Source organism: Acomys minous, assembly GCF_964271855.1.
Source record: "Acomys minous genome assembly, chromosome: 5".
Lineage (NCBI taxonomy): Eukaryota > Metazoa > Chordata > Mammalia > Rodentia > Muridae > Acomys > Acomys minous.
In genome coordinates this window covers 121293949-121319130 of record NC_140494.1, presented here as the reverse complement: position 1 = coordinate 121319130, position 25182 = coordinate 121293949, and the positions used below count along the sequence as shown (strand labels likewise).

The following is a 25182-nucleotide window of genomic DNA, read 5'->3' as shown; positions in this document are numbered from 1 at the left end:
TAATCGGACTTTTTAAAAAGTTCATTACTGAACCCTTTGGACTCATCTGGTATATTAAGATATAAAAAGATGTGATCTGATTTGATCTTTGCTCCTGTGACACACTGAATATCTGCTCAAGGTCTACTGCTTTTATGGGAAGGTCTAAGAGAAGGGACCTTCTCTTATATCCTTTAAGGCAGTAATAACCCATGTTGTTTACCAACCTCAGGACCAAGTGACAGTCTGAATGTAGGTGTGTTTGGGAAATTTAAGGCATATAAAGATGACGATGTTCATAGTTCCCTTCGATGGTTTAAAGTTTTGTTTATTTATGTGATATGTGCGTGTGTGCGTGTGTGTGCGTGTGTGTGTGTGTGTGTGTGTGTGTGTGTGTGTGTGTGTGTGTGTGCGCTATTCTTGCTATTTGGTTTTAATATGCACAGTGTCTTTTGGTAACTTAGGTGAGCATCAAAGAGTCATCTTGCTGAGAGCTAACCATCACTGTACTCTGGCTATACAAGAAAAATTTCATGGTTCATAATTTGCCAAATAAAACAGTTTTTAGCATCTTATTAGTATGTGGTAATTGGTGGCAATAATCACCATCATTTGTCACTGTTCTAAGCCACTGTCTTTTTTTAATTGCCTAAATTATACTGCAAAGTGAATATTATCTGCTAACACTTGAAACTGGGACTTGGAAAGGTCTGCTTTACCTCTTCAGAGCTGCTGGCAGAGCAGGAATTGTGAGGGTTTTTAACTCCAAAGTGTACTTTTTCCTTCCCTCTTTTTTGTTTTTTGTTTGTTTTGGGTTTGGGTGTTTGTTTGTTTGTTTACGAGACAGGGTTTCTCTGTGTAGCCTTGGCTGTCCTAGACTCACTTTGTAGACCAGGGTGGCCTCGAACTCAACAGCGATCTGTCTGCCTCTGCCTCACAAGTACTGGGATTAAAGGGGTGTGCCACCATGCCCGGCCCTCCTTCCCTCTTTATCTTATACATGAACCCATTGTTTAATTTCTAGTTACTTTGTTCACAGTTGCAGAGAATATAAAAATTAAGCATCATTTTCAACATCAAATTTAGAACCAGATTGGAAATTCTAGGTTCTGTTGTGTGTATTTGGCAGGTTACTTGACTGTGCAGCCCAGTTACATGTCTGACAGTAGGCGTAAAGCTGTGCATACTCACAGCTAAATGGGCGTCAAACAAGGTCAGAATATAAGGCAGTGTAAATACAAACTGCATTAGAAATGAAATTTCATACACAGCCATTCTGTCTAAAACTTTAACTCTCTTGTAATAATACACATTGAACCAGCTTTTGGCTATTTTTTTTTCTCTCTTTTATGGAATAAATGTACTAGAATAGTCAGTAATTCTTGATTAGGTATTAGGTCTAGAAAAGACAGTTTTATCAACAGTTCTTAGTTATTTACTCTGAATCCTTTTGTAAACCGGATAGAGTCAAAGGTAAGGAGAAGCCACCATGAAACCACCAGCTTTGCTGCTTAGAAAAAATCTGGTCACACAACACTGGAGTTAATTTGGGGTGGTTAGTAGTTGTCAAAGATAAACTGGAATTAAATTTTAAGTATAAAAATAATTTTATTCTAACCAGTCCTTGGTCTGTTCCCCACAGAAACCAGTGAAGGTGTTTCTTTGCAGCTGGGAAACACAAAAGACTTCATTATTTCATTTGACCTCAAGCTGTTAACAAATGGGAGTGTGTCTGTGGTTCTGGAGACCACAGAAAAGAATCAGCTCTTCACTGTGCATTATGTCTCAAACACCCAGCTAATTGCTTTTAAAGACAGGGACATATACTACGGCATTGGGCCCAGAACTTCATGGAGTACAGTTACCAGAGACCTGGTCACTGACCTCAAGAAAGGAGTGGGTCTTTCCAACACGAAAGCTGTCAAGCCAACCAAAATCATGCCCAAAAAGGTGGTTAGGTTGATTGCAAAGGGGAAGGGCTTCCTGGACAACATTACCATTTCAACCACAGCCCACATGGCTGCATTCTTTGCTGCTAGTGACTGGCTAGTGAGGAACCAAGATGAGAAAGGTGGCTGGCCAATTATGGTGACCCGGAAATTAGGGGAAGGGTTTAAATCTTTAGAACCAGGGTGGTACTCTGCTATGGCACAAGGACAAGCCATTTCTACCTTAGTCAGGGCCTATCTTCTAACAAAAGACCATGTATTCCTCAATTCAGCTTTAAGGGCAACAGCCCCATACAAGTTTCTGTCAGAGCAGCATGGAGTTAAAGCTGTGTTTATGAATAAACATGACTGGTATGAAGAATATCCAACTACACCTAGCTCTTTTGTTTTAAACGGCTTTATGTATTCACTAATCGGGCTGTATGACCTAAAAGAAACAGCAGGAGAGAAGCTTGGGAAGGAAGCAAGGTCCTTGTATGAGCGTGGCATGGAATCTCTTAAAGCTATGCTGCCCTTGTATGACACCGGCTCCGGAACCATCTATGACCTCCGCCACTTCATGCTGGGCATTGCCCCCAACCTGGCCCGCTGGGACTATCACACTACGCACATCAACCAGCTGCAGCTGCTCAGTACAATCGATGAGTCCCCAATCTTCAAAGAATTTGTCAAGAGGTGGAAAAGCTACCTTAAAGGCAGCAGGGCAAAGCACAACTAGAGCTCAAAACCAAAAGCATCCCAGCCTCTTCTGAACTCAAGGGCTGAGCTCTGGATCCGTGGCAGAGCTCAGCAGCACGTCGCACAGTCGCAAATTTTAAAATGGTGTATATTCGGGGTTTGTGGGTCACAGCAACATGAGAAGAGACCCTTAAAGTTAGTCTTCTGAAACAATTGCATTCCATGGGTCAGGTGCTTAGAAATGTAGGTGCAGAAAGCATTCTGTCAGTGCGCTGAGGAAAGATGTGATTAGGCCTCCATTCAGAGTCACTCTCGGTCTGTGAAAGATAATGGTAAGTTGCTGCTGCTAGCCTGCTGCCCAGCACTTACCTAAAACTTAGTATACAGTGCTTTTGAAATGTGATTATTTATATTTATACTGAAAGCAGGCTTTTAGAAAACAGTGTGCTGTACTGCAGTAAACATGTGCAGATAGCCTGGGTCGTGGATTGTGTTTTTTAAAAGTGTTTCTTTCCCATAGATTCATTTCTTGGGAGGGAGGGAGCATTGTTGCATTTGTTCAATTATATATGTGGAAAATATTTGAATTATGGTTTTCTTGAACTATATATTTAAACACAGCCCGTGTTTGGGTTTCATGGTCACATAACATAAGCACAACTAAAATGAAACTTGTTGACTGCACAAGAAATTACAGACATGCTATGTTTTATGAAACTTGATCTACAGTCAGTAAAAGTTTGATGACTGTCTTCCCCCCCTCTGTCCCCAATGTAGTGTCTTTGTCACTCTCTAGAACGGTGCATTTTGTTTCATACTTTTTGTCCATTTAGAGGACACTACCCAGAATGTTAGTTATAAGCCTAAATTTGTGACAGACGTAATGATTTGAATGAAGCCAATCATCAGTTCATTTTAGGATTTTTTTTTTCCTACCTAAGAGAAAGTTACTGGGTTAAATGTTACATTCAGGAGTCACAGAAAAGTTTTTCCTGCCTATGGCATCAACATCATTTTTCACATCATTGTTTCTGTCCTCATTGTTTCTCTAAAGGTTAATTTTGAATAATTCAAGCATTGAAACCGAAGAGATACTACTGTGTCTGTTGTCTGTGTGTCATCAGATCTGTCAGTGGGCTTCAGAATCCTTATGACATGGGCAGAGTCTACTGTAGGGCTCAGGCATTCAGTAAAAACAACAGGGATTGGTTTTGCTCTGGTGTGATAATATGGAGACAGTTGGGTAATGTGAGCCTCACACTTTCTAGGGACAAACAACGGAGCTTATCCATGCTGTCTGTCAGATGTACGTTTAAGAGCCAGGTGGATGATCTGCCCACACACTGTACTTCTGTTGAATTCGGCTACCAAGTTGTGTGTGTGTGTGTGTGTGTGTGTGTGTGTATACATACACAGTGCATATACACACATATATAATGATACATATGTAAAAATATACTGGCATCAAAGGGGACAGTAAAGAAGACCTGTACTGAAGACAGTATTAAACTGTTGAAAAATAAGCCTGGACTCCCAGTTTATACCACCACACCTTATTTTGCCTACAATGAAGCCAGTGTAGTTGTTAGGTTGCCCAGCTTTTACCTTTGTGGTTCTCACACACTAGGTGTCTCAGCAGCATCTGAACATGCACATTTTGTCTCAGCAATAAAAATGAGGACTTCCCCACCCCCTTTTTATTTTCAGTACCTATGTTCAAAACAAGCTTGCCTGCCTGGGAACACTGTTCACTGTATCAGATTTGTTACTGGAGTGGTCCTGGCTTCTGCTCTCTGTGGCATGCAGGTCTTCAGATGAGAGGAGTCAGTGGAGTCACCCTGGTACTGCTTTTGTGACAAACACCAGTGCCTTACCAATGTGGCTATCCTTTTCCACTGAAGAGGGAAAGGTTTTTGGTTTTTTGATGTAAAAATGGCAGTTCACTGCTGTTGCTTTTCCACTGCCTTCCACATTGCAACAGCTACTTGATTTGTCTTGTGATCCTGGAATTCCCTAAGAGGTCACATTGAGCCTGTGACAGCACGGTCAGTGCTTGGCCTGTCAGACTTGAGGATACCTCAGTGTCACCTGGAGGTTTACAAAATGAGACTCTAGGTGTGCAGGAAGTCTGCCTGTGAAGTGGGATCCACAGCATGTTTAACAGGCTGGCGATGCTGCTCTGGGCGAGCTGGGCATGTGTGGAGGAGCGCTGCCTGGGACCCATGCATTTTTGCCTCCAGAAAACAAAGTTTCCTAGGTTTTTAAATCATGTAAATGTTTACTTATCCTGAGTATAGAGAGAACGGGGAGGGTATTTTAAATTTTTGTTGTGTTTCTTTAAATGTTTTCTTTAAGGGTATTGATTTGGTTCACTTTTCTGAGTTAGCTTCCATGTTGAATCTGTTGCCATTTCAGTAGTAAAACAGCCAAAACTTTGTAGATAAAGGGCAGGTTTGACCCTTTAGGAGATACTGTATATAATGCTTCATTCGAGAGCCACGCAGCATCCGTGAGCAAGTGCAGAATAACACAAGCACGCTCCAGGCGTGGCGGGCCTCTCTCTTTGTTGGTGTATAGACTCTCACCAAAAGCTGCTGGTTTTGTCCTTGTAATTGTTTCCTTGCTTCTCCATTGTACATGTGGGGTATATGCCATGTGTCAAATATGCAATAACGTGTTTACCGGATGCCCTTCTGGAGGGTGGTCCTCTGTAAAGCTGTACAGCCTTTGCAGTTCAAGCACAATGTGCACATGTTAGTTTTATATACAGCGAAACTTGATTTTTTCAAATGGAAAGGTATTTTGTTTCTATACGAAGTTAAATGAGTTGTTTGTGCTTAATGTAAAGCTGCTTTATAAAACTGTAAAATAAAGTTTTTATCTTAAAAATAAATGAACTTGGATATTTCTCTTCTCTTCTCTGTTTGTGATTATGTGAACCCAGCAAACATTTGACCAACATTTCCTGTTGAACCTGCATATACAGGGAACCAGAGTATAGCACAGGAGCCTTACTCTGTAGGGAACCAGAATACACAGGACAAGCTAAGAGTGAGGTAATCCAATAGGAAAGGGTCCCAACGACAGGCAACAGAGTCAGAGATAGCTCCTGCTCCCACTGTTAGAAGTCCCACAAGAAGTCCAAGCTACAGGGCACAGGGCCATGAAGGTGCTCTGGTTGTCAGTTGAACAACTATGGGCCTCTATGAGCCCAGGTTAGTTGATTCTGTAGGTTTTCTTGTGGTATCCTTGACCCCTCTGGCTCCTACAATTTTTCCTCCCCCTCTTCCTCAGGATTCCCCAAGCTCCGCTTAATGTTTGACTGTGGGTCTCTGCAGCTGCTCCCATCAGTTGCTGGATGAAGCCTCACATGGCAGTTGGGTTAGGCACCAGTCTCTGAGTATAGCAGAATACTATTTCATTGAAAAAAAAAATTGGTTCTATCCTACATCTCTGAGCTATCTAGCTGTGGTTCCTGGCCCTCTAGACAGCGTCAGGGATAGGCTCCCTTTCATGGCATGGGTCTCAAGGTGGACCAGTCGTTGGTTGGCCACTCCCATAATTTCTGCACCACCTTTACCCCCAACACATTTTACAAGTAGGACAAATTGTGGATCTAAGGTTTTATAACTGAGTTGGTATTCCAGTCCCTCCACTGGAAGTCTTGCCTGCTTACAGAAGATGGACAGTTCAGACTCTGTATTCCTCATTGCTAAGAGTCTTCCCTAGGGTCACCCTCATAGATTCCTGAGTTTCCATTGCACTAGGTTTCTAGCTTGCCCCAGAGATGCCTCCTCCCCATTCCAGTTGTCTCTCCCAGTAGTCTCTGTCCTCCTCACATCTGATCCCTCCTGTTAACCCCAACCACTTTGGAAATCAAGACCCAGCTATATCTAAAGTACGTACCACCATACCACAAGGACAGTTGCTCAACTATGTTCATAGCTGCTTTATTTGTAATAGGCAGAAATTGGAAGCAACCTAGATGTCCCTTAACAGAAGAATGGATAAAGAAACTGGTACATTTACACAATGGAGTACTACTCAGTTATTGAAAACAATGATACACTGAAATTTGCTGGCTATTGGTAGAACTAGAAAAGGTCATCCTGACTGAGGTAACCCAGACCCAGAAAGACAAACATGGTATGTACTCACTTAATAAGTTGATATTAGCTGTAAAAAATAATCATGCTTAAATCCACAGAGAAGCTAAGTAACAGAGAGTGGGGGGGCATGAACCTCATTGTGAAGGGGAAATAGAATAGACATTGTAGTGGAGGGGAGTTTGGATGGGGGCAGAGATTCCTTTGTTTGTTTGTTTGTTTGTTTTGAGGCCAGGTTTCTCCGTGTATCCCTGGCTGTCCTGGATTCTCTGTAGACCAGGCTGGCCTCAAACCCACTGCCTCTGGGAGTGGGTGTACCATGTAAAGGCGTGTACCATCTCACCCGGCTCAGGGCAGAGATTCTTAGGGCTCAAGCTACAAAGCTGTCTGGCTTACTACCTTTTACAAGAACTTTTGTCTTTGATCCTGAGTTTTAATTCTCTTGTAGTACTATCTAGAAGAGAACGAACTGTGTTCTTTTTGTTTGGTTTTTAGTTTTTCAAGACAGGGTTTCTCTGTGTAGCCTTGGCTGCCCTGGACTCACTTTATAGACCAGGCTGGCCTTGAACTCGCAGTGATCCTCCTGCCTCTTCCTCCCAAGTGCTGGGATTAAAGGTACATGCCACCACACCCAAACACACTGGTTTTTGTTTTGTTTTGTTTTTTGTTTTTGGCAGCACAGTAAGTGGCCTTTATTTTACCATTTGTAGAAAATTGGCATTTCTGCCTCAAGGTTCATATTAAAAAATTATCAGCAGTACTTCTGAGCATTCAGCAATGCTGACAGATTCCACGTTACTTATACAAGCAAGACTATTCTCTGTGCTCAAAAACCAAGACTTGTCCCGGAAGAGCTGGAAGAAGACACAGTCACAAATAAGCTCTCTCGGGACAAACACACTGTTTTTAAAAGGGTTGTTTTGTTTTGTAAACTGACAAGGCAAACACTAAAGGGATGGTTTTGTTTTTTCGAGACAGGGTTTCTTTGTGTAGCCTTGGCTGTCATGCTTTGTAGACCAGGCTGGCCTGGAACTCAGAGAACCTCCTGCCTCTGACTCACTGAGTGCTGGGATCAAAGGTGTGCACCACCATACCCAGTTTAAAGTGATGTTTTTAAAACGTATCATCAGAGACTAGAGAGCGAGCACAATAGCCAAGAGTGCGTACTGCTCTTGCAGCTCATGACTACCTGTAACTCCAGCTCTGAGGGGTCTGATGCCCTCTTGTGGCCTCTGAAAGCACTGCACTTGGACGCATACGCTCATAGGCACATAAACTCAACAGCTAAGAGCACTTCTTCCTCTTTCAGAGGACCTGAGTTCAATTCCCATCACCCACATGGTGGCTCACAGCCATCCATAAACTCCAGTTCTGGAGGATCTGATACATGCAGATGGCACACTTACATGGATGAAGGTAAAAAAAAAATATATGTAATACACTAAGTAACTTTAATAAGATAACTGTTTTTACAAGAATTTTAGAGCTGGAGAGATGGCTCCATAGAGTGAATGTTAACACTATCAGAACAATTCCCAGAACCCATGTCAGCAGCTTACCACTGCCTGAGACTCTGGATCGAGATGACCCCACACCTCTGGACTCCAAGGCATACACACACACACACACACACACACACACACACACACACACACACACACACACTGAAACTAAATTTTTAAAAGATAAGCTAATATAAGCTACATTTTCATTTTGAGTACAGAATGCAAAGATAACCTTAAAACCACAGAGCGGTTAGAGAGCTGACACATTCAGTAAAGTACTTGCAACACAAGTATGAGGACCTAAGTTCATATCCGAGGATGCATGTAATAAACTGGGTACAATGCCGGGTGTGGTGGCGCACGCCTTTAATCCCAGCACTCGGGAGGCAGAGGCAGGCGGATCGCTGTGAGTTCGAGGCCAGCCTGGTGTACAAAGCAAGTCCAGGACAGCCAGGGATAACAGAAACCCTGTCTCAAATAAAATAAAATAAAATAAAATAAAAATAAATAAAATAAAATTGGGTACAGTGGCACCTGTCTGTCCTCCAAGTATTGGGGAGGCAGAGGCAGGAAGATCACGGGGGCTCCCTCACCGGCCAGTTACTCAGCTCCAGGTTCAGTGAAAGACCCTGTTTCTAAAAATAAAGTGGAAGTTATTGAAGGAGACACCAGTGGTCTGGCTTTTACACACACTTTCAGGTGCATGTGTAGGTGCATGCACACACATGTCACACGTGCACACGTCATAGTCATAGATAAGTACTTGAAAATTGCCAAGTAGTGAGATTGTTTTTCTTTTTCCTTTAACATATAATACAAATGCTTTTAAAAACAATTGTAGGTCACTCCATGGGCCAAGTGGTGGATATCCAGGACAGGGCAGCACGTTCAGCATAGCCTCTGAGTTTCTCTTTGTGACCCCAGGAGGTTGAACACATCAGCTTCTTGTATGGAAACTTTCATGTTGCAGATGTTGGAGTCGCTAGTGTCATAAATTCCACATGCACCTGTGTGCACTGTCCCTGCAAACCAGGCTAGCCTGGTACTTTGGCTACCCTGGCTAGTGTGGTGGGTTGCACGTGACTTGTATCCATGATGGCATCAATCTGGCAGAAAGTAGAATTTTTTTCTTTTTTTTGTTTTTGTTTTTGTTTTAGGTTTTTCGAGACAGGGTTTCTCTGTGTAGCCTTGGCTGTCCTGGAGTCGCTTTGTAGACCAGGCTGGCCTCGAACTCACAGCGATCCACCTGCCTCTGCCTCCCCAGTGCTGGGATTAAAGGCATGCGCCACCACACCCAGCTTAGAATTTTTTCTTAATGGCCAATGTTTTGTGGGGTTTTTTGTTGTTTGTATAACAGCTTGTGGACAGGAGCTCACTATATTGCCCTAGTTGGCTTGGAATTCTGAAGGAAAGATAAACCTGTTTTTTGGGATCCTGAGTGTGGGATCGGAACGGTTTTGTGAGAGAACAGGTGATGTTAACCCACTCGAAGACCAACCACCTCGTGCAGAAGCTTGTTGCCAGCTGAAAAGATCCCGTGAACAGACTCTGGGAGGAGATATATAAATGAGCCCAGAACAGGAGGCGGGGCTTTTTGGAGACTTGGGGATAGTTTTGGCTGTTCATCATCTCTCCTAGAGAGAACTGCTCGAGGGAAGGCTTTGCAGCTCCAGCTCCTGCTGAGATTCCAGGTTCTGGTTACTCCAGGTTCCAGCAGAAAAAAAAAAATCCTGCTGATTACGCCAGGAGAATCGTTCCTCGGAACTGATATCCTGACGGTTTTGTTGTTCTTTAATCCTCTGTTCCTATTGTTTTGGTTAGTCGGGTTATAAGTGATGTATGCCGGTTAATAAGTTTTTAATAAAAAGTATTGGTTAAGAAAATTGAGCATACAGAATTCAGTATGCAGACCAGGCTGGCCTTGAACTCACAGAAATCAACCTTCCTCTGCTGCCTGAGTACAGAGATTAAAGGCACATTCCACCACGCCTGGCTTTAATAACAATTTTTAATCCCAAGTTCTCATTTTTATAAACTGTTTAAAACAGTCAACAATCTAGGGATAAAACACTGATTTCCATTTTACCAGCCCATTAAGGACGTCAGGTTGAAATGGATGTGAATTTAAATGTTGTGTTGGTGATGAATTTGAATGTTTGCTGCTCCGTTTCTGGTGAAAAGAAATACATTTACCATCTGGAGCAAGTGATTGATCGCTCCCGTATGTAAACTGCACTTCCTGAATGTTAAAGAGCAGCCACTCAAAGTTGCTAATCTGTCTCCAGGAGTAGAAGGATTTTGCAGGATGATAGCACTGCAAAAAGTCATTAGGGAGGCATAAGCGCAGCAACGGGCCACAGAAAAGTGCCAAGGGATAGAACAGTGGCTCTCACATGAGGCAAAGGGTTAGGCAGGGCATTGTTAGGTAACCCAGAGCTCGCCGCATCTGAGCTCCTGCCAGGAGGAGCTGGTCCCTGCCTGGGATTGAGGTGGGGGGTTGTCGCATATCAGATATCTGCATATCCGACATTTATACTACAATTCATAACAGCAAAATTACAGGTATGAAGTAGCAACAAAAGTATCTTATGGTTAGAGGTCAGCAAGACACGGGGGACTGTATTAAAGGGATGCAGCAGCGTTAGGAAGGTTGAGAACCCCTGAGCTAGAGAGATGGCTCAGCTGGTAAAGGTTTGCTGTGAAAGCATGAGAATGTGAGTTCAGATCCCAGACAAAGCTGGGTGTGGCGGTGCATCCCTGTCATCTGCTGGGGAGGCAGAGACAGGCAGATCCTTGAGGTTTGTTGGCCAGCCAGCCTAGCCAAATTGGTGAGCTCAAGGTTCAGTGAGAGACCTTGTCTCATTCATTCATTCATTCATTCATTCATTCATTTAAAATTTGTTTAGCTGAGCAGTGGTGGTGCATGCCTTTAATCCCAGCACTTAGGAAGCAGAGACAGGCAAATTTCTGTGAATTTGAGGCCAGCCTGGTCAACAAAGCGAAGTCTAGGACAGCCAGGAGTGGTCATACAGAGAAACCCTGTCTCAAAAAAACCAGTAAAACAAAATAAATAAAATTTATTTTTATCTTATGTATATCAGTGTTTGCCTGCATGTTGTCTATGCATCACAAGCATAGACACAGGCCAGGAAAGGGCAGCAGATCCCAGGAACTGGAGTTCCGTATGGTTGTAAGCTGCCATGTGGTTGCTGAAAATGTGAACCCAGGGCCTCTGTAAGAGCACTAAGTGCTCTTAACCACTGAGCCATCTCTCTAGCCCCCAAGGCCTGTCTGTAAGAGAAAGAGAGGAAGAGAGGCACACCAGAGGTCAATCAGTCTCTCCTCTCTCTCTCTCTCTCTCTCTCTCTCTCTCTCTCTCTCTCTCTCTCTCTCTCTCTCTCTCTCTCTCACACACACACACACACACACACACACACACACACCAGCTATTTCCAGTAGCTAGAAACTCTACTATCCATTGCTTTGAGGCCTAGAGAGGACCCTGGGGTGACCTGAGGCTGAAGTCTTGCCTATAAACAATCATGTAGCACCTGCACAATTTGAATTGGATGCCTGGTATCATTTAACATCTGTGTGATGAGTTTTCTGGAATTCAGTTGACTACAGTAGGAAATTCTGCCCCCAAAATTCCCACATTCTCTCTGTATGGTGAACGGAGGAGGCATCTTGCCTCCTTAGCTCCTGCAGTGGGCACTATCCTGCACAGTCCTGCAGGGGCCTGTGGCTCAGTGGCAGCACACTGGCCTAGTACGCATAATGTTTTGGGTTCAGCTCCCAGCCTGGTATAGGTTGGAATTGGAATCAAGGCGCTTCCACCGCATCTTCCTGTTGCATATTTTCTAGAGTCCTCATATCATACTTTGTTCTTGGAGCACCGTACATAGAGCAGGAGCCACACAGAGTTTATACTATCCCTAAGAAGGGCAGAGATCTGGGGCTCCGGACTGGCGGATCAGTCCTTTTTATCCTATTGCCTATTGTCTGTGTCAATCTGGAAATGAGCCCTTGAGGCTGGGGCCCCTACAGTGCATCCCATCTCTTGGCTTGTGGGGTCAGCCCTAGGCTAGGCTCTCAAGGAGAGGGGAAGAGGCAAATTCTCCTTTCCCTTCCTCTTGGCTATCAGTTCTGGGTCCCCACTGAGCTCACAACCCACAGTCACAAGGGGCGGGGCACCTGCCTGCTCCTATTAGTTACCCATGTGCCTTTCTCTTGGTTCCTAAGGTGCTCTGAGCCGGTTTCCTCTTTTCAAGAGGCTCCGTCTCTGCACCAGACTAGAGCATCACCCAGGGGAGGCGCTGAGCCTCTGTCAAATTAACACTGCCTCAAAGCTGCTTCTCCTTTTCATCTCCTTTCAAGCAAGCCTATTTCCCAGAGTTCACACAGCTTGCTGGTGAGTGTCCAGTCAAGATTGTGCGTTAGGGTGAATCCCGGGCTGCATAGCCTTCTGGGAACGCAGAGCCCTCTGCAAAGCCTGGTGGGTACAACAGACCCGCATGAAGAAGCCAGGGTAAAGATGTAACTGTCCAAAACCTCACAAAACCAGTCTTGGTCCTTTTCTTGGTCCTTGTCCCTCCTGCTCCCCCCGCCCCCCCCCCCCATTTCTCGTGTAGCTTAGGTTGACTTCCAACTCGCCAGCTAGCTGAGCGTGACTTTGAATTCCTAATCCTCCTGACTCTACCTCCCAAGTGCTAGAATTCCAGATATGTTCAGCTGAGCCCAACTCAGTCTGGCTTTTCCAGGACCCACACTGGATCCACCAAAAGGACTGGACACTCTTAAGAACCTGATTTATCTGTGGGTCCCAAAGAAGAATTTGCAGGTCCTGGTTGTGAAAATGGGGTTCCCATGTGAAGATGCGATCCTGCTCCTTCTCCCCCCGTTTCCCACAGTCCCTCTCTTCCTCATCTCTTAAATCAGACTCCGCCCAGGAGCGTGAACCATGAGCTGCCCAAGATGTAAAGTCATTTGTAAGTTCTCTGCATCTGCTAGCCTTGGTGCCCACAGCACAAGCAGGACCTTTTGGGAGTTGTCTAGGAGACCAGGCAGTGAGTGGTCCTGAGTCCGAGTGGAGAGCGAGGCCTGGTGGCCCCTTGGTCTCCCTGGCTGGCCTCAGTGCTAGGCTGCTATTCCAGCTTCCTACTTTGGCTCTTTCTCCTTGAGAACAGTCTCTTAATAGATGGAAGAAATCGGTTACTGAAGGCTTTCTGTCTGGGTCACAGTCATTCAGTCGGTGCGGTGTGCCCAGCCCTCCAGTGTCAGCCAGGCACCTGCCTGCGCTGTAAGCAGATCTCACGGTGAATTAATTTTTTTCAAATGACTAATTGAATTTAAATAGACTGAGAGGGAAAGGTTGTCCTCTGCTGACGGTGTGGATTCCCCCCAGAGCTCGCCAGAAACCTCTGCCCAGGGCAGCCAGCTTCTGGCAGGAAAGCAGGATCAGCCTTGGGGAGACCTCTGTGGATCTTGGGGACTTTTGCCTGAAAAACCCCCAAAGAGAATTCTCAGGACTTCCTGTCCCTGCCCAGAGTGGTTGGGACTTTGAGTGCTTTCAAGTCAGATGTCTGGAAGGGTCCGCAAACCCGAGTAAAAGGACGTAAGAATCAGGGCTGTTAGGGTTCAGCCATTAAGAGACTTGCTCCTGCAGAGAACCAGGGTTCGAATCCCAGAACTCACATCTGGCTCACAGACATATGTAACTCCACATCCAGAGGATCCAGTGTCCTCTTCTGCCCACCACACACATGGAACATGTACATATATACAAGTAAACCACTCATACACATAAAATTTTAAAAATCAAGAAGAAAAATCACCACATTCTTCATATTTAAAACATGAACTTGGGGCCTAGGAATAGCTCAATCAATAAAGTGCTTACCTTGCATGAATGAGGTCCTGAACTCTATTCCCAGAGCCCATGGAAAAAAGAGCCAGGTGGAACGTGCTCATAGCACCAGAGGGAGGGAGACTGAGGCAGGACAGTCCACCAGCTCACTAGCCAGGCAACCTAAACTAGTTGTTAGCTCCAAAATTCTGCCTCACAAACCAAGGTGGCCAGTGTCCTGAGGAATAATGCCTGATGTTAGCCCTCTGACCCCTGTAAGCATGAGTCCACAAGGGAAGACACACACATACACAGAGAGAGAGAGAGAGAGAGAGACAGACAGACAGACAGACAGACAGACAGACAGACAGACAGACACAGAGACACAGAGAGAGAGACAGACAGAGAATGACAGAGATGGAGACAGACAGACAGACAGACAGACAGACAGACAGTAGAGGGAGGGGGAGAAGAAAACTACCCCAAACCCATTTGCTTACAGCCTTCAGAAACCATACATGGAATGCTGGGTCAGTACGTGACAAGGATGGGGGCCAAACTATGGCTAGTAGGAAGCATTAAAAAAATGTTTCAAAAATTAAATTACTTCTAGTCAAGTATGGTGTCCTACACCTGTAGTCCCAGCACTGAGGAGACTGAGACAGGAGGATTGCCTCAAGGATGAGGCCAGCAGTGGCACGATAGACCCTCAGGCTGAAGAAGCTCTGCTACCTGTCTATGCGAGAGTGAGGGCTAAGGCTGAGTTCCAGGACAGATGGCTCAGAGTAGGCCCCTGTCTCCAAAGACAAAAACATGGGCTGAGGATGCAGCTTAGTGGGGAGAGTGGTGGCACATACTTATAATCCCAGGACCCAGGATGCGGAGGCAGGAGGATCAGAAGGTCAAAGCCATCCATGGATACATAGTGAGTTTGAGGATAACCTGGGCTACCTGAGACTCTGCCTCAAAATAATAATAATAAGTAATAATAGTTGTTGTTGTTGTTATTACTATTATTACTATTATTATTATTATTATTATTATTATTATTATTACAACAAACAAAATACACACCTGGGTTCAATTCCCAGCACCCACATGGCAGCTTGCAATTGTAACTCCATTTCCAAGGGATCTGACACCCTCACACACACATACAAGCAGGAAAAATACCAATGTATATAAAATAAAAATAAATGAATCTTTTTTTTTTTTTTAGGAATAGATATGATTGGTGAGGAACTGCACACTGGTTAGAATGTTCTGGACTTTCATACCTGCCTTCCATGTTCTGCCTCCAGTCTCACTCAGCACTCCCACAGGACTGAGCCTCTTGTGGCAAGAGTTCTTTCTGTCCTCACCCTCCATGATCCCAAGGGTCAGCTCAGCTCCAGGATCAAGGTGAGAAGTACTTCTGTCTAGAAAGCACCCCTGATAGGCCACCCCCACAGCTGGACCCAAGTTCCTCTACCCTTTAGTTACAAGCTGTGGGTGTGCTGGTGGCGCCCTACAATGTCTGGGCCAGTCGACCTGAGTCTTATTGATCGCCACCACCCAATGCTCAGTCAGGGGCTCTCACTGGGGGCTATTTGGACCCTTGGGGAGCACTGATAATGTCTGTCTAGAGATGTTTTGGGGGGGCTCACAATTTGAAGAGGGGGAGTGCTACCGTCATGGAGTGCACAGAGGTCAAGGTCTTTCTGGGACATTTGGTGGAGCACCAGACAGCTACTACGATGAAAGATTAGCCACCTTGATGGTGATAGTGCTGGAACTCTGTGGGTCTGAGCCTGGCTGAGCTCCCTTAGGGCCAGGCTATGACTGGGTCCATGTTGTGAGCTCCCAGGGTCAGTGACGTGGGGTCTGAGGGCATATAGGTTTATCAACATGGCTGAGGCCGGGAGAGGATGGCCTACCCTTGGCACCACCTAGCTTGGTGCTGAGTTGAGGAAGCCAACGCACACGCTCTCCTTCATGGCTAGCAGTGCAGCTGGCTCCACTAACTCTGCTTTGCTCTAGCAAGGCTTCCAAGGGCACAGGGAAACTAGCTGTTTGTTTTAGATGGCTTTTGAAATTGCAAGAACATAACAGAGCTTCCTGAGTTGGAAGACCTCAGATAAGGAGTGGAAAGCCAGGCTTTGGAAGAACAGGGCATCCATGTGAGGCTAGGCTGGGTTAAGACGCTTTAGCACCTCCAATAAGACAATGCAGATTCATTCCTGTCTTTTTCCACCACCCCAAACACACTCCAGGCCTACCCAGACATTCCCATTTCTCCTTGCCTGGAACCCTATGGGTCCAATTTATCCACAGTGCCTAGAACCCATGTTACCTTTCCTGAATCCTGGGAAATGTTTTCTTTTTACTATCAGAATAAAATGAATTCAGTGATATAAGTCAGGAGTGTGGCTCAGTTGTAAAGTGCTAGCCTAGCGTTCATAAGGCTAGGTTCCCCCTGCAGCATGGTGTTGGGATGGACCTCACTGGGGTGATGGGGAGTAAAGAAATAACAGAAGCCTACAGAAAAAGCTAGGATCAGGTGGGAGGTGTGCTCCGAAAGAGATACACCAGCAGCCAGAAACTCAGCACTCAAACAGCCAGAGGAGGAGGCAGGCACACATCTCACAGGGTTTCTCTGTAGGAAGCAGCCCCAGGCTGCAGCCATCAGGAGGAGGGTGGTACTGTCTGCACACACTGTCCATGTCCATACTCAACAAGGGCAAGGCTGTTGCGGGTTGGTCTGGTGCTATATGTATTCAGATGCTAAATTCTGGGTCCCAAGATGGGGCTGCAGTCCAGACAATACATTCTCACGTACACCAAACTACGTTGTGTAAACTTGGCTCTCTAATTATCTCTGATTGGTTAATTAAAAAGCTAGACAGCCTATAGTTGGGCAGATGAGAGGCAGGTGGAGTTTCGGCTCCTGGGCTTGGGGTCTCAGGTAGGGACAAAGAAGAGAGAGAAGGAGAAGAGGAAGTCACTGTTGCCGTGGGGCAGTGTGTACCATGAGCACATGCTATGAGAGCTGGCTTGATGGAGCAGAAGCAGCCCAGACAGGAACACTATGGCAAGTAATATTGGGGTCCGTGGCTGGGAAATAGCAAAATAGCTTAGAGGGTTGATATCTTCCCAGCCCTAGTGCTTTAAAGCTTATTATAAATCTACTAAGTCTCTGTGTCTTTTATTCAGAAACTAAATGGTCTAAAGTGGGTAGAAACTCCTAATAGATAATTAGAAGCGGGGAGGGGGGGGGCATGGTAACTGTCCCCTCAAAAAAATTTGTGCTTCAGAAGGCCCTTGCCATTCCCATGAGTCTGAGGCATTGGTGTCTTTGACATGGCCTTGTTCATGTCAACAACACACATTCGCTCAGAACTTCGCTTTCCACAGAAAAGGATAATAATAATAATAATAATAATAATAATAATAATAATAATAATAATAATAGAAAACCAAATGTGGTGATGGATCCCCAGGTACTTGGGAGGCAGAGCCCAGGAAGTTGGGACCAGTTGGAAAACATAAGAGAACCTTGTGATGATGATGATGATGATGATGATGATGATGATGATGATGATGATGGTGATGGGATGGTGGTGGTGATGGTGGTGGTGGTGGTAATAGTGATGGTGGTGGCTGATGCATGCAGATTGTCACCTGCTAATCCTTTTACTGTCTTTGTGAAGGATGAGGCACAAAGCCCCTACCTACCCTCTCCTACCCTCCTCTCTTCTGGTCCTGGGTACAATTCCACTCCAGCAGATCTGGCTTTTCTGTGAAAATCCACAGAGAAGCCCTTAGGAACACAAACACAAAACCCAGGCCTGGACGTGGCCTGCTACTGATGAATGTCCTTCGGGAGAGCGCTTTCCGGAACAGACTCTATTAAGTCAATTTAATTCTCTGATCAATTTCCTATAAGCCCCAGTTAAACTATTTCCAATGTTTTCCTTTCTTCATTTCCAGTTGACTGAAACTATTTTCATCAGAAACTAGCTCTTTTCCCCTTAAATTTTATAGCAGAGATTTGTCTCATAGGCCAATATTTGTCAATATCAAATCCTCATGGATAGCAGTTTCTGCTGGTTTTTTCTGCTGTTGTTGTTTTGTTGCCTGTATTTCTTACCATGTCCATCTCCTAGAGTCAAAATTTGATCTGAATTCGGTGAGAAGCATTTGATTCTTTCATGAGATCTGTCAGATGCAGCCTATGTGGTGCAGCCTTTGCATTTCCATATGCTTGTTAAAAGACTTTAGGAGTCAGTAGCTTAGCCGGGCGTGGTGGCGCTCGCCTTTAATCCCAGCACTCGGGGATGCAGAGGCAGGAGGATCACTATGAGTTCCAAGGCCAGCCTGGTCTACAAAGTGAGTCCAGGACAGCCAAGGCTACACAGAGAGACCCTGTCTCGAAAAACCAAAACTAAAAGAGTCTGTAGCTTGCTGGGTGGTTGGTGGCACACTTGGGAGGCAGAGGCAGGCAGATCCCTGAGTTCCAGGCCTGCCTAGTTTACAGAGCAAGTTCCAGGACAGCCAGGACTATGCAGAAAAACCCTGCCTTAGTAATTAATAGAAGAAAAGGAAGAGGAGGAGGAGGAAAGAAAACAAACAAAAAGTCTGTAAAAGCTTGTGGCTCTTTCTGAGCCTAAAGCATGAAGAAATTGTGACTTAGACTTTTGAGATACAGCAAGAGGTGGCACAGGAGAGGAGGGGAGTGCTCCCTGAGTGCTCACGGTGTCCTGAGGAGGGAGACTGCCACTAAGAGAGAGCATGGAAATGCTCTCTTCTGCTCGAGCTGATCTCAGTGTGTGAAGTCTTAAGTTATGAGTCCTTTTGGTGTGCTTGGGGGGCAGCTGTAGCACGCTGGTTAGTTAGCTAGTGTCACCTAGGAGAAGGGGACACGGAATCAACCTAAGTGTCCATCCACAGATGATGAAGAAATAGTGCTACACGGGGGAATGTAAGCCAGGCAGCAGGGAGCTTACCTCGCACGCACAAAGCCTAGGTTCAAGCCCCCAGATCAGCATAAACCAGCAAGGGCCCTCATCTGTGGAATCTCAGAACGCTGCCTTTAGATGTACAGGTTGAGATTAGTGTGCTGGCTGCCAGGCGCTGGGTAACTGGGAAGATGTTAGTCAAAAGATACACAGTTGGGCTGGTGAGATGGCTCAGGCCAGAAAGGTACTTCTGATCAAAGAAAGACTTGAGTTGGCTCCCCCAGGATCCACATGGTGTAAAGAGAAAATTGACTTCCACAAGTTGTCCTTTTACCTTCATGCGTATACACACACACACACACACACACACAAATAAATGTAAATAATTGTCTTAAAGACATACCATTTCAGTAGAAATAAGCAATATAGTGACTGTAGGTAATTGGATTCTTGAAAACTCTAAAAGTGCTTGTAAAGTGTTCTCAGCACACAGGTGATACCATGTTGGGTAGTGCGTGTATTAGTTCAGCCCATGAGGCTAATGCATGTTTCGTCATAGTTGGCTTCAGCAGCGAACTTGAGAAACTTACAGTCACCTGGAAAGGAAGACTTTCAACTGAAGAACTGTCCAGAGCAAAGTGGCCTGTGGCCATGTCTGTGAGGTATTTTCTTGATTGCTAATTGATGTGGGAGGGCCGGCTCGGCCCACTGCGGGCGGTTCTATTCCTAAGCAAGTGGTCTTGAGCTGTTTAAGGACGCAGAGTGAGAGGCCAAAGGAGCAGGCAGCGAAGAGCATTTCTCCGTGGCCTCTGCTTCAGCCCCGAAACTTTCCTAGTTGCTCTTCCCTCATGATCATCTCAATGATCTAAAGACTCAGAACATACAACTTGTGAGGCCGGTGAGATGCTTCAGCTGGTAAAAGTGGTTCAGGCACCAGCCAAGGACAATACGTGCAGTAAACATCAAACCCCTACCCAGATCTAGCCAATGGACAGGACATTCTTCACAGTTGAGTGGAGAGTGGGGTCTGACTTTCACACAAACTCTGGTGCCCCATATTTGACCACGTCCCCTGGATGGGGAGGCCTGATGGCACTCAGAGGAAGGATAGCAGGCTACCAAGAAGAGACTTGATACCTTATGAGCATATACAGGGGGAAGAAGTTTCCCCTCAGTCACAGTCACAGGGGAGGGGAGTAAGGGGAAAATGGGAGGGAGGGAGGAATGGGAGGATAAAAGGGATGGGATAACAATTGAGATGTAATATGAATAAATTAATAAAATATATTTTTTAAAAAGTGGTTCAGGCAAGCAAGCCTGACAACCTACATTTCATCCCCAGGACCCATTAAAAAAGAAAGGCAGGCACAGGGCTGAGATGACTCCACAGTGGAGAACACTACGTGCTCTCACAGAGGACCCAGGTTCGGTACCCACAACCACCTGTAACCCCAGATCCAGGGCATCAATCAGATGCCCTCTTACCTGCGTGAGCAGAAGCATCTGAGTGGTGTGCAGACCCTACATACATAAGGTCGAAAAAGCTCATACACACAAAATAAAATAAGTAAAAACTTAAAAGCTAGATGGGGCGATGTGCGCCTGTAATCCCAGCACCCACCTGAGGTGAGGGTGAAGTAGGAGGGTGCCTGGCAGCTGACTGGCAGCTGCTCTGGGGTACTCTACAGTGCAAACAAAGAGAGAAAGCATGCTGCTGCATGGTGGGAGGAGAGAACTAATTCCTAAGCATTGTCCTCTGACCCACACAGGCACATACAATCGCGCACGCACTCACACACACACACACACACACACACACACACACACACACACACACACACCCCAAATGTATATAAATATATTTTTAAATACAATGTTCTACTCAGAATAGAATGTTTAAATGTGTCTTCATCATGGAAATCAAATCAACTGTAAAAATTAATTCTTTTGAAAAGGTATATGGAAATGATTTCTTTTCTTCAGTTATTAAAACATACCTTAGCCAGATGTGATGGCACACGTCTTTGATCCCAGCACTCAGGAGGCAGAGGCAGGCAGATCTCTGAGTTCAAAGGCAGCCTGGTTTACAGAGCAAGTTCCAGGACAGGCAAGGCTGCACAGAGAAACCTTGCCTCAAAAACAAAAACAAACAAATAAACGAAAACGTATCTGTTTGATGGAAATGGGGGAAAAAATGCCAATTATCTATCGTGAATGTCAAAACTTGAAATAAAAAATATTTAAATCTGAGATTCCCAATTTAACTCTTTGAAACTGTGGTTAAATTTTAGTAAATATCTTATGAAAATAAAATATCGGGAGTTGTAACGTTCCCTGCCAGCCTAACTGGCTTGACAATGAGATGACATGACGGCCCCTAAGATACGTCTTCAGGGCAACAGTCACGACTAGCATTTTTCTGCTTCCTGTTCTAACAGGCCAAAGAAGAGGGGTTGCTGGGTTTTGAAATGTTTTAGGGTGGAAGAGGAAGACCAAGGGCCAGAGCTGGAGGCCGCAGAACCTTGGGTGGTAGGAGACTGGGAGCCTCGGTAGCAGGACGAGGGCGCCACCTGCAGGCCAGTGGAGGCGCAGCGGAGCAAAGAGCGAAAACGGAGGCGGCTCTTCCCCACCAACTAATCAACTATTCCTTGTTCCTTCCTTTGGCAGAGAGAAGTTCTTCCCAGTGTCTTACTGTAGTACTCAATGAATACTTAGAACAAACCACGGCCTCTCCAAGATTTTCTTTTTTTTTTTTTAAAGACAGCCCTGCCTGGAAATCACTATGGAGACCAGTTTGGCTTCACTACAGTCCTCCGGTCTCTGCCTCCCAAATTCTGGAATTAAACGCATGTGCCACCGTGCCCAGCTGGAATTTCCGTTTCTTTACACTCTTTCAGATTTGACATAAATATTTTGAGACATACCCATATTATTTTTGTAAATTGTTTACTTATCTCAAGAGAGGGAAAAAAAATCTCATAGCTCTCTGAGGTCCTTACGACCTGGTCTCGTTCTCCATCTGCCACATAGAACTGCCATCTTGGAGGCCCCATCCAGGCTTTTCCATGCTTAGGATGCTCTCCCAGCAGTCTTTCCGGGGCGTGTCAGCCTTCAGCACTCTGGTTGGCCCTCCTAGCCTGGCTGTCTCATAGCTCTCCTCCTCCACCCTCACTGGCTTTTTTTTTTTTATGAAGGGCTTGGGGACTCTCTTCATTCTTTTATTCCTGTCCTCGTGCCATGCCCCCACCCCCCACCCAACCCCGGGATCTTATTCATGTCTGTGGCATCAGGAACGACACCTAAATACCCATGTCAGTGCAGCTGCAGGTGTTCACTGGATGCATGCGATAAGACACTGCTTCCGGCCTGGGGACCCAACCAGAGCCCAGGTCCTGTGAGAGGAGCTGGGCAGTAAACCAGCAAGTTAACAAGTTAACTCCAGAGCCCATGTGTGGGACAGGAGCCTGAAACAGCTGTGAGTGTGAGAAAACTCGAGGGCCCAGTGCCCTACCAGCACGCTCTTGTGGTGGCAGCAGGGAGGGGCCTGTTAGGAGTGCAGCTTCTCTGCCAGGCCAGACCTACTGAGTAAAAAAAAACCTCTGCACATGGAGCCTAGCATCTGGTTCTCACTGTTCTCCAGGGGAGTCTGTCAGGGTCTCCAGGGAGCCTTTCCAAGTAAAGGACTGCTTATCTTCGTGTCAGTGACTATCACAAATCGCCACAAATGTAGTTGTCTAAAACCACATGAATTCACTTTTTTTTTTTTTTAAATCCTTGGGCTGGGGTAGCTCAGTGGGAAGAATGGCTGTCTAGCATCCACAAAGCCCTAGGTCAACCTCTGACTTACACACACATACACACACACACCTGCCTATAACAACATCAAATGGTGACCTTTCCTAGGGTTTCTATTGCTGTGATGGAGCACCATAACCAAAAACAGCTTAGAGGTTTATTTCAGCTTACATATGCTGAGCACAGCCCACCACTGAGGGATGTCAGGGTAGGAGCTTAAGGCAGGAACCCAGAGGCAGGAGCTGATACAGAGGCCATGGAGGAGTGCTGCTTACTGTCTTGCTCCTTGTGGCTTGCTCAGCGTGTTTTCTTAGGGGACCCAGGACCACCTGCTCACAGGCGGTACTGTACACAGTAAGCTGGGCCCTCCCACATCCATCATGGATGAAGAAAACGCACTGCAGGCTTACCCACAGGCCAGTCTGGTGGGGGCGTTTTCTCGATTGCTGTTCCATTTCCCAAAATGACCCCAACTTGTGTCAAGTTGACACAAAGGCAGCCAGCACATGGACAAAACGTCTGCTCCCGAATGACCACAGCTTCGCCTCAAAGGTAAGATGGATCCCACACTAAACCCAGGCTCTCAGGAGAACGGGAGGTCCTCCTTTGAACATTAGCCACGGACCTCAGAATAAACCTCTTCCGGGGAAAACCACGTGTAGCTAGAAACACAGAAATATAGAAACCACACATATTTAATTTTTGAACTCCACACCTGCCCCGGATGCTAGGAGAAACAACACAGACAGACAATGAGGAACGCAAACTTCGGACTTGTCCCGACTGGAGACCCAGCTGTGTGGCCTCACACAAGCGAAAACAACCCCCCGGGCCCCCTCCTCCGCCACGCCCCCGGTTTTCTAATGTGTGAGAAGTGATGATGACAGATGCGGGCAGCGTTAAATAAGGTCCAGAGCCTTGTAGAGCACACCACAGCTGGCTGGGACTAAGAGTTTGGCAGACACCAGCTGTTCTCACCTTCAGTGCTCTTAGAGTGAGGTTTCCCTGACTTCCTGAATGTTCACTGTGAATATAGACTTCCACATGGGCAGCAGGCTGGTCAAAGAGACCTTAACCTAGCCTGAGATACCCCGTGGCAGCCAGACCGGGTTGAGAAGCCAGCACAGCAGGGGCTTCCGGTGCCTGCAAGAAGACACAAGTCGGGCTCCTCCCACTTTTCCTGAAGCCACAGCTTGAGATGTCCACACCAAGCTCTAAGGACCACAGGCCCTGCGCAGCTCCTCTGCCATAGGTTAATGGTTGTTTATTCTGGTTCTGATTATAGAGGCATCCCTGCCCAGCTAGCCGGCTGCTGAGGAGGCTCAGGGAGCGCTACAATCCTCTCTCCTCCCCAAATTAGGGGAAGATGCAGAATCAGCAGCTAAACAAAAATCCTCTCAGCCCTGGCTCCAAGCTCAGCCCTGCCTTCTCCCACCTAAAGGGACTACCAGCATCTTTCTGATCTTGGAAAGTGTCAAGTTCACGTTCCAACGCTGTAATAAGACACCAGGACCAAAGCAACTTGGGAAGGAAGCTTGATTTCAGCATACAACTCTCAGGTCACACTCTATCACTGAAGGAAGTCAGGGCGGAAACCTGGAGGCAGGAACTGATGCAGAAGCCATGAAGGAGAGATGCTTACTGACTTACTCCCCATGTCTAGGGATGGCTGCACCCGCCAGTGTAATGGGGCTTTCTACACCAATCATCTATCAAAAAAAAAAAAAAAATCCACAGCCCAGTCTGATAGGGGCATTTTTCTCAATTGAGTTTTCCCTTTTCAGATGGTGCTAGCTTGGAAAAAGAAAAGAAAAAGAAAGGAAGGAAGGAAAGAAGGAAAGGGAGGACCAAGGTCCCCTCTGACCCTCTCTAATAGCCCTGGCTGTCCTGGAACTCACAGACACCTACCAGCCTCTTCCTCCTGAGTGCTGGAATTAAAACTGTGTCCTACCGCACCTAGTCCTACATTATTTTTGTTTGTTTGCTTGCTTATTTCGGTTTTTCCCAGTCAGGGTTTCTCTGTGTAGCCTTGCCTGTCCTGGACTCACTTTGTAGACCAGACTGGCCTCGAACTCACAGAGATCCACCTGCCTCTGCCTCCTGAGTGCTGGGATTACAGGCATGCGCCACTGCGACCGACTCAGCCCTATATTCTTACTATGAAAAAAGAAAAAAAAACGTTCAAAGAACTAAAGCTCGGGGCATCAAATTGTGTGCCTTCAGGCCCTCTGTGAAAAGCCATCCCTTTCTGTCACTGTGGAGAACAGCTCTGGGATCAGGTGCCCTGCATGAGGGAGGGTGTGGGGAAGGGTCTCCACTGCCTGTGGAATGGCCCTGTCACCCGGACCTGGAACCCGTCCACATCTGAGCCTTTGTCCTTCAAAGGCT

The 25182-nt window shown here is 46.0% G+C and overlaps 1 protein-coding gene across 1 annotated transcript in view; it reads left to right on the top strand.

Annotated features, from left to right (window-relative positions):
* GLCE (glucuronic acid epimerase) overlaps nucleotides 1–5499 on the top strand; it is a 65915-nt gene extending 60416 nt beyond the window's left edge. Inside the window, exon 5 of the mRNA XM_084781167.1 lies at nucleotides 1622–5499. Coding sequence (XP_084637293.1) covers nucleotides 1622–2646 — 1025 coding nt within the window. The 3' untranslated portion in view covers nucleotides 2647–5499. The remainder of the gene's footprint in view (nucleotides 1–1621) is intronic.
* Nucleotides 5500–25182: the final 19683 nt, after the last annotated feature.